The sequence below is a fragment of the Lipotes vexillifer genome, unplaced genomic scaffold (assembly GCF_000442215.2).
Source record: "Lipotes vexillifer unplaced genomic scaffold, Lipotes_vexillifer_v1.1 scaffold1035, whole genome shotgun sequence".
NCBI classification, from domain to species: Eukaryota; Metazoa; Chordata; class Mammalia; order Artiodactyla; family Lipotidae; genus Lipotes; species Lipotes vexillifer.
In genome coordinates, this window is record NW_006772073.1 from 623,715 (window position 1) to 634,028 (window position 10,314).

A 10,314-nucleotide genomic window follows, 5' to 3' on the forward strand; every position below is an offset into this window, starting at 1 on the left:
AAAAAAAAAAAAAAAAAAAAAATGCAAGGGATATAGCAAATTAGCTTACCACCTCCTTCAAATCAAAGTGAGAATCTCTTGGAAGAACTTAAGCACCATTAACAGACACATCTTATGGCAGTTCATGCAATGCTTTGTATTTCCGTGGAAAACTATTTCAATGGTGAATATGACGTAGGAATCAGAAGCATATTTTGCTGAGACACTAGGTAATTGACACTTTCCCGAACTGAAAAAAAAAGTCATAAGAAGGTATATAAAGTTGTTGACTAAATGAAATTTGTTCTAAGAATAACTCGTACCTAGTGAAATAGCTTACCAGCTGCCACAACTCTGGGATCCTCATGAGACTGGTGTCTCCCAGCTGCTCGGCTATCCGCACTCTCGTTCCACCAAAGAACATGAACTGCAGAAATAAATAAACCAGAAATAGATTGTAAAGACTGTGGCATTACTCAAATAAGAAAGACAGAAATATTAATCAGAAACTAAAAGTCCTGTTCTTTAAATCAAAATAGTGATTATCAAAAAGGTAGCACTAAGTATGTTAGTGATAAGATTTCAAAGGAGTCAAAGATTTGGGAGAGAAATTTATAAATTAATTAGTCAAACTGGTTTTATAGAAGAAGAAAAAGAAGGATTTTACTTTATTTTGAAAAAGCAAGATTATAAAAAAATTATGCTCACTACTGAATATTTGGCTGATGCAAAGAAGAAAACTGAAAGTAGCTGAAACTTAACCACCCAGAGAAAACCTTTATTAATATTTATTGTATTTCTTTTAAAAGATGAAAAATATAAAATTAGGGTCTCATTGTATATTATACTTTGTAAATGATTTTAAAAAGTCAACAATGAGAAGTTTCTGTGACAATGCTATTAATCTTCAGCATGTGAATTCTGCCCCAGAGATGTAACAACTTTTTATACCAGCCCCTTATTGTTGATTATTTATATCATTCAAAATAGTGTGGTATTCTGCAAAATACTGAAATAAATGTTCTTTTACTTAAATTATTAAAAAAATTTAAAAATAATTACAGTGTAATACATGTTGGCTGTATAGATTTTGGAAAATGCAAATAAATAAAAAGAGAAAGCAGGAATAGTTTCTAATCCTACCACCCAGAATTCACCACTTTGCTATTTTGGTTTATCTTTTCTATATTTATGTATATATGTATGTATTTTTATATTTTTATGTATTTACAGACACACAGCATATATGTTTATGCTTATATGAGACGCGTGACGTATATGATGTGTATGTGTGTCTGTTTGTGTATTACAAGTATATTATATACATAGGGTCATACTACATTGTTTCTAAAGTTCCCTTATCATAAACAATGCTGACAAGAACTTCCTTAGAGCAGCACCTATCATGTATATTTATAAATATAACAATGTCAAAGACAAATCACTACTTACATTTATTGGGTGCTTCCTATGTGCTAGGCCTGGCTCTAAGCGTTTTGCATGTATTAACTCATTTAGTCTTCATAAGAATCCTAGGTGGTAGGTTATGATTATCATCATTTTATCAATGAGCAATGTAAGGCACAGAAAGGTTAAGTAACTCACTCCAAGTCACAAAGTTAGTAAGCGGTGGAGCTGGGATTCAAACCCAGGCAGTCTGGATCTCATTATTTCCTCAGTGTAAACTCCTAAAATTAAAATTGAGAGAACCAAAGGGAATATCTTATATAGGTACAGTGTACATACTATTAAGTTGTCCAGAAACGATGCACTGATTTATACTCAGCATATTACTATTCCCTTTTCTCCACTGAGAATGAATTTAAGATTAAAAAGTGTGCCTACTCATTTTCAGTTTTTTCTTATAAAAGTTATATATGTTCATTATAAAAATTAAAATACCACTTAAAAATTATTTTCATCATTCAAGTGACCACTATATATTTTATATTCTTTCAAATTTCCTTCCTGTGTAACTGAACACACCTATACAACTATGCATATTTCCTAGAATATTGGCAAAAATAATTTTAAAATTAAGGCTTTTCATTTATATTGCTGAATTTTGTGGTGGGGAATTATTAAGCCAGTATATGCTACACAGTAGGGGTACTTATTTTTTCCCAGCTTCTCTGGTACTATATCTATATACGTATGTCTTTATTTGGTGAAAATGGCATCTCCTCATAGTCTTAATCTACGTCTTCCTGAATATATGTTTAGTAGTCATCTGTACATCTACCTTTGCATATGTTTTTACATTTCTTTTTGCTTTTGAATTTCATTTCTGGTGTCTTGGGGCATGCAGAAAGATTGAGCCTTTTTATAAAAAATTCATCACTTGATTTTTTTGCCTTCATTGTTTTCATTTGTTTTTCGGTTTAGAAATATAGTTCTCATCCATATTATTTAAAAAAAGCATCTAGGGGGACCTCCCTTGTGGTCCAGTGATAAAGAATTCACCTTCCAATGCAGGGGACGCAGGTTCGATCCCTAGTCGGGGAATTAAGATCCCACATGCTGTGGGGCAACTAAGCCCGAGCACTGCAATGAAGAGCCCGTGTGCCGCAACTAAGACCTGATACAGCCAAAAAAAAAAAAAAAAGCATCTATATTTTATTTTAGTAATTTTATGACTTCTTTTCTTCTATATTAAAATCTATAATCCATTTGAATTTTATTTTAGCATGTGGTATGAGATAGACATCTAATAATTTTCATAATTTTTCTCCTCTTGGTATATTTTCCGGCTTGAAAATATTTTTTTCTGTATATTCGGATTCTTTTCTTAGGGTGTATTACTAGAAGTTAAATTTCTGGGTAAAGATCAGACGCTCAGTTTTGAATATGTTAGGTTTGAGATGTCCACTGGACATTCAAGTAAGGAAGTTGAGGAGGCAGATGGAAATAATGAATTAGCTATTCTTGGTCATTCATCCTTCCAGATGAACTATACATGCATTTTCTAGAGTTTGCCACAAAAAACTCTGTGAAATTCAGATTGCAGTAACTTTCAAATTTAACGTTAAAAGCCTCAAATAGGTGTTTATTAAGTAAAGATATGCGCTATCTATCTGTCTGCCATATGTTACTCTCAGTGGAGTGTTAGGAAGTCATTAATCATGCATATGCATTATTTCTAGCATATATATGAATATGAATATATATGTATACACATATATACATTCACCTACATATATATGAATGACACAGGAATAGAAAGACCAAAATGTTAACAGTATTATCTCTAAGTAGTGGAAAATGGTTTTTTTCCACCTTTGGTCATGGCCATGATATTTAGTCTCTGTAAAAATATGTATTACTTTTTCATTCAGAGACAAACACTGTATCCCAAGTAATATTATTTTTAAAAGTCAATACAAATATAGAGGGAAAAAAAGATGAAGAACAGATTTTTCTTAGGCTCCTTGCAGTTTTTAAATTTTATCATTTTGATGTATCATGGAAAACAGCAGTTCAACATTTGGAAAAGCCTTCATAAGTGGTTAACAACCTAAATAAATATTACGTAAAACAGGCATTTTCAACCCTTAAAATGACAAAAAACCCTAAATATTTGGCAATAAAAAATAAATACATGGCATAATCAAAACCAGTGACAAAATACTGGAGGAACTTAGTAGGTCACCAGTACACTTTAAATTTCATAGAAGAAATGGACAACTGTACCTCTGTTGAGTGCTCCATATTCTGTATGGAAAACTCCAATTAGTTTTGAGTAGCCTAGATCGACATGGGCATTAATTGCTCTTTTAAATGCGTCACCCCACAGAGCTGGCCCACCAGGTTTCATCTGAAAAGTTACCAGCTCGTAGACTCCTGGAATAGGGAGAAAATAAATTATAAAAGATATTCAAGAAATTTCTCATCAGGTTAGCATGGTTCCAGTGGAAGGCTAATCTACATATACAGATTTGGAGGATCAAACATAAAAATGTTTATGTACACATATTTATGATTTCTTTGCATTTCTTGCATTTTTCCTAGCTTTTATATTTAGAAAGTCTCCATGTTTAAGCGTGAGTTATTAAGCTTATCACAGAGAACAAAGAAAAAGGAAGCTATATTAAGCTATTATCAGAACGATTTTTAATCTATGAAATTAGTCATTTAAACAAATATTGAGAATTTATGATAGGATTAGGATTTTTGAGCTGCCTGAGTCTAATTCTAGGTAAGAAATGAATAAGAAAAGTATTTTCTGATCTCATATATTTCCTTCTTTCCAATTCTGAGAGGAAACACTTTTTTGTTTGTATAATTTCCCCCTACAGGTTTCCATTTCTAACAGGAACAGCCAGCCAACAAAGGACCCAAAGTGATATGTGAGATTTTGAGGGGAAAAAAAATGAAGAAGGTGGTTTTATTGTTCCTAAATATCCAGGTAAACACTTGAAAATCAGTTTACCTTCTGGTCAGAAGTATGGAGCAGGTAGAAAAAAAGAAACTAGGGAACAAGTAGATTTGAGAAGTAAAAGGAAAAAAAAAGTACAAAGCAACTAAAGAATTATAAACAACATAGAGGCAGATAACCAAGATGTGACACTGTTCTAGGAGCCACTAAGTTCATGTAGCCAGTGCTGAAGGCTGAGGGGAGGTCCAGGTGGATAGGATCCAAATAAGACATTTCAAATTTCTTCTCATCTAAGATACACTACGAAGTTGGGATTATGGGGGAAAGAAAACTTAAATTAGTTTACGCTTTTAAAAAGTCTGCCTTTTGTTTAAAATTAGGTTGAGGTAAATATTTCCCTTAAGTCAGTAAGAAAGTGAAATCAGCAAGAAGATAAATCTTTAATAATTATTTTCAAACTGAGAAATAAGAGAAAAACAAGTTAAACTACAGTAACTCAGCTTAACAGTTTAAATTAATCCATTCCCCCCAGTTTTACAAGCAAAGATATACTGTTTTTAGATTAACTGTAATTTGTGTAAAAAAAATACTAAGTTATGAGAAAATATCATACATTTCCCTTTACCTGCCTATACATGTGTTCTGTGCTCTAGATCCCCAACTTCTCAACCTTTCTTCCCATGTAAACTTTTCATATTCGTACCTAAACTAACAGTTTTTCCAAATTGGAAAAAATTTCATTATTTAACGCTCATTGTTTTAATTGTAAGCAAAGAGCTCAAATTCATTTTTATCTCTATAATCACAATATATTCCGATACAAAAACAAAGGATTACTTTCTCCTACGGAACTTTAGATTTTATAGCTTAAAATCTTCAGTATGTTCCTCATTAAAATTCAGTGTAATTTAGAGAGACGAACTTACCTTCTTTGGGTGGTTTTTCTAATTTGCACCATGGCACCAGATAAGTAATTTCACTCTCTTGTTTATCAGTAAGACCCATAATTGGAATGAGTAATTGTTCTCGCCATTCCTTATCATTGGCCAAGGCTTTCCGAACTTCAGTTTGATGAGCAAAATTGTCTATGGGAATAACAGGAATAAGAAAAATAAAATTTTTTGATTTAAAATCACCTGTACACCTTTAACATATAATATTGTATATCAACTATACATCAATAAAAAAATAAAATCACCTGTACTATTTCTGGGTTTCATTCAATTTAGCAAATGTTTATTGAGGCCACATAAGGACAATATGTTATATCACTAGAGATACCAACATAAGTAGTTAGTTGCTCATGGTCTAAAAGGGGAGTGGCAATGTAAACAACCAATGATGTCATATAGTAATGGGCTTCATAGGTGCTACCATTTAGTAGGTAGTTGTGAGACTTAGGTAAGTTATTGAATCATTCTGTGCCTGTCTCTTATTCTGTGAAACAGGGATAATGATATAGTATCTACCTCCAGGGCTGTTGTGAGGATTAAAAGAATTGGTACATGAAAGGAACTTAGAACAATGTTTGGCACCAAGTGAGTACTCCATATATATTATTTATTCTTATTACTTGAGGCATTTAAGTTATAGTGTTAGTTTAGAGAAAGACTGTTTCTTCTGTAGTGCTGGTGGTGGGTAGTCAGGTCAAGGTACAACTGAACTAAATTTAACATAAATGAAATTAAGATTTGCTTTTTCAGCCTCTTTGAACAAACAGCTTCCAAAGAAACAGTGCTAATTCTTACTTACTGACACCCATTCTTTTTACCCAGTACTGTTTCTCTTCTGTTTGTTACCCAAACAGGTATATACATTTAATAACACATAGGCCTAGTACTATATTTATTATTAGGGCCTAAGGTTAATGGTAAAAGAGTTTTCTATGGTTTATGCTAGAGATAAGGAGTAACATCTATCTTAGAGCTTAAGTAAGTTATATCACGATCTTACTAGTAATTTTCTTAATGGGACATAATTCTCCTTGTTGCACATTAAAGCATAAATTGTGTTTTAATGGGGTTTGTCCTATTACAACAGGGAAATCCTCTAAACTATAGCCATGTTAAATATAGAATGAGCACTTTTCACAATAACGTATGTGGTGAATATTAACTTTGGACACTATTATGACTCTTAACTTGATGACCAGACACTAAATGAAATTATTAAAAGTTCTCTGGATATCATCAAGTCCTTTGTGGACTTCAGAAAGATTAGACACTGGAGTAACAATCTGGGGATTCCTGTAACCTGTTCTTCGTTGTCTACTAAACCAGCAGTAAGTCAACTTCAATATGGGGAGAATTCTAATTCCTTTGCCTTTACTTCCCTAGAGCAGCGTAATGATAGTGAATTCCCTGAAACCCTGGGGTATACAAACAAAAGTGGTTCCCTAAATTTAACAAATTATTCAGTCTGAGTTGGGTGAGGCCTGGAAGTTAACTATTATCCCCATGAACCTCAACTAACCTAAATTAGAAAGATTGAATTGTTTCTACTAAAATCCTGATATCCAGTTGCAGATTCAACAATAAGAAAAAATAACTCTCCCTTTTATGATCTCTGCCCACTTGGACTCTTGCAGTCAATGCTTTAAATTTTTCATAAATGATCTATACAATAAACCATTCTATGTTCTTCCTGAGCATTAAAGGCTAGTTCACAATTTCATGATTTGAAATATGAGATGTCACACTTTCCCAATGATGATACATAGGAATTTGGGCAAAAGTTGTTAGAGGTACCAGTGGGAGGAGTAATCACTGAATTCATTTTTTGTTGTTGTATTTGTTGTTCCTCTCTTTAAAAGTTGAATTTAACCTGTGTGTATTTATAGTAACATAGACCCAAGAGGTAAGTGTCATGTAACATTTAAAAGAGTGAAAATCTATACTGAATACTTAAGCTGGAAAAATCATACCATACTTCCAAATATGAAACACTTTATCGATCCTGCCTCCAAATTCTACACTCCAGAATCCAACCAATTCAGAGTGAGCTGTCTGAAGATGTATGTTTTTCTTAACATTTTCCAGAAACTCATTCATCTTTGAAGGTTTAACACAATAAGTACGAAACTCATAGAATGTTCCATCGTATTGCCTGGGGCCTGTAGCAAAAGATGAACACACCTGAAGAAACATAAGGCAAATTTAAGTATCTGGGGACCTTAAGGCATATAATATGTTACAACCAAATCTGAATCTGCAAAGAAGGGACACTCATTAGACTCATACTCCCATGTTTGTACCTCTGTTGTCATCTCTCCTTAGAATTTGCTGAGAGATGTTAATAATTACTCTTAAGTGTGCTGAATATACAGCTACTGCTTCCTAGCAGGGGTCCCTTAGCCACCTTTTCATGAAAAGTTAATCATAAGAAGGCACTAGGGTCTTAATGAGAGTCCTTTATCCAAGAACTACAACTAGGATTCTAACTAATTACAAATGGTTTACCTTATTTATCCAATATTCTATCTTTAGTCAATACTATATGTGCTACAGTTATATATTTAAATGAACTTTATAAAATATACAGGTGTTCTGGCAGTAATGATGGAAATACGTTTACTTGCAGAAAGATCTTTAGGTTTTTTTTAAAAAATGTAAGTTTCAATTCAGGTCAAAGTATTTTCCAAATTCAATGAAGTACATCACTGGTAAATGATAGAACTGGGATGTAACTAATGATAAAGGGAATCCATAATCTATTAAACTGCACTGTAACATGGTGGTAGACTGTATGAATTCTATAAAGGAAAAATCAACAGGTCAGAACTGTCTGAATCATTATTAGGTTTAATTATAGATGCAGTGTGAGAAGGGCATTTAATCCATCCAATTAACTAGGTTGATGGAAATATCCTTTAAGAACTATTAGTTCTTTTTGTATTAGAGGTATGGTCACTATATAAATTTTTGCTGTGTTTAATCTTGAGTCTGAGTGAACTTAACTTTAGGTGGGAAATTACCTGCCAGAAATTATCCCCTGTGAATGCAAATATGTGTGTATGTAAATACGTATATGCACACGTGTATACACACACACTCATATGGCATTTGTGTTTACAATTTCATGTTATTGTAGTTTTGGATATCATGTGCCAATTCCTGAAGCTGATTAATCAGAATTATCTAATACAAATGTCGGTACGAACAAAGCTATGGACAAATTTGGGGCTTATGTTGACCAGCTGGTATGTCAAATGAAACCAGTAGGCTCCTTTCTCTGACATATTTTTGGTTATAACACACAATTGCCTATGTATGTGATTTAATTGTGCATAATGTCATATTTATAATTATCTACTTGAGTTCATTCCACTCATGTCCCCTATGAGTTATATTCCTATTGCCCAAGTGTCTAAGCTTACAGTGAAAGCAGGTATTCCCACCAAAAACAACTGCGGCTACGCCTGCTTTTGGTGGACATGTTTTTTTGTGTCATTTTAACCAAATTCTAATAAGACAATATTACACAAATAAACAACTGCCTGGTATAATAGTTTAATAAGTATTATAAATAAAATATATCAGAAAATGAGCCAGTGGGGTATTTGTAACAGTTGCTTTTTTAGTTGATTTTTCAGGAATTTGTATTGATACTTGGAAACAAGTATGTGGTCAAGGCACATAATTTTGTTATCTTTCACAAGAGAAAGAAACAAGTAACAAAGGAAGCCCAGGGAAAGGTTAAACAGCAGCTGAGATAAGTATGTGTTGTGCTCCGGGGAGGTGATTTTTGTTGCAGGGCAGAAACTAGAACTGTGCTGGGAGAAGAATCATGAGTACTTCAAGCTCCCTTATATTCATGTCAGGGCTCATTTTCAGCAGCAATAACTTCCAAGTCACCTATAAGAGAGCATTTGATCGACATTTAGTAGAGTCAAAGTTCAGAATAAAGTTGTAAGGAATAATTTTGGCCCTGCTCCGGTAGAGAGAATCAGTATAAAGGCTGTACTGATAATTTTGAGTGAAGGGGCCATTATGGCTCCTCTTTAGTCTTTACAGGAAGTCAGTCTCTATGTAAATCCCCTTCTTGTCCTATTGCTTGAGAAAGGAGTACAAACCTAAACATCAAAAAACAACAACAAAACATCTCTAGCTTAGAGTCACAGAACAGGACAATCCACGACAGTTAAGGCCGAATCACAGAAGTCTATTTTGTACATTTCTCATTTAACTTTTAAAATTTATTTAATTCTTATTATTTTTTATGTCAATGCCAATCTCCCAATTCATTATTTCTCATTTAACTTTAATGAGGTTGTCATCATCATATTTTCTAGGAAGTTCCCGACCCTGCGTGACTTGGGCACTGACTGCAGGAGACAGTGGCAGCTGGGCAGATGCTGCACCACCTGTACCCTGGGCCCCTCTCTGAGGTTCTCGGCAAAATGCTCAGGAGTTTTATTTCATGTATAAGGGGGAGGCCCGTTCTCTTGCTAGCGTCAGGTTGACCTTTTTCTCCTTCACCCTTCAGTCTAGAGGGGCTTGTGGCTTGCCAAAAGTCAGTAGAAGAGGCTGGACCGGTGCCTGGCACAGGGACCAGCGCCTGGCACAGGGACCAGCGCGGCGAGCCCAAAGGCGCGGGGCGGCAAGAACGCAGCAGCTGGCGCTTCAGGGGTGGCCTCAGGGCCGCCGGGCACCCAGGCTAGAAAACAACCCCATCCATGGTTGTTCCCGAGCCGGCCGTAGGCGACACAGGCAGCCGGTCTTCCCCTAAGGGCACCCTTTCTCCTCCTGCGCGTTCCAGGGTCCTCGCTTCCAGGTGCTGGGACTTGCTCTACAAGTAGGCAGCAGCACAAGGCTCCCAGGTCAGGGAGCGCGAGCCGGGTGGTGCGCCTCCCGGGCCCTCCCCTCCCCTCCCCGGGGCGGGTACCTGAGGCGCCAGGGTCCGAGCGGCCAGAGCCTTAGTCAGGCTCTTTCCGAGGGCAAGCATGGCGCGGCTTCGAACGC

General features: G+C 35.1%; 1 protein-coding gene across 1 annotated transcript; it reads right to left on the reverse strand.

Moving 5' to 3' along the window:
• Window positions 1–20: 20 nt before the first annotated feature.
• Window positions 21–10,314, reverse strand: LOC103071241 (protein NipSnap homolog 3A-like). Its single transcript, XM_007447288.1, has 6 exons — window positions 10,238–10,314; window positions 7,278–7,488; window positions 5,281–5,439; window positions 3,670–3,819; window positions 320–406; window positions 21–229 (listed from the first exon to the last, which is right to left on the reverse strand). The coding sequence occupies exons 1-6, from the start codon at window positions 10,295–10,297 to the stop codon at window positions 153–155; spliced, it is 744 nt and encodes a 247-aa protein (XP_007447350.1). The 5' UTR covers window positions 10,298–10,314; the 3' UTR covers window positions 21–152.

Excerpts from the sequence above, each read along its gene's own strand:
- LOC103071241 (XM_007447288.1), bottom strand. The coding sequence starts at position 10,297 with ATGCTTGCCCTCGGAAAGAGCCTGACTAAGGCTCTGGCCGCTCGGACC. Across the intron at positions 7,489-10,237 it reads CTCGGACCCTGGCGCCTCAG|GTGTGTTCATCTTTTGCTAC; the intron begins GTACCCGCCCCG and ends ATGTTTCTTCAG. Across the intron at positions 5,440-7,277 it reads GTTTCATATTTGGAAGTATG|ACAATTTTGCTCATCAAACT; the intron begins GTATGATTTTTC and ends TTATTCCCATAG.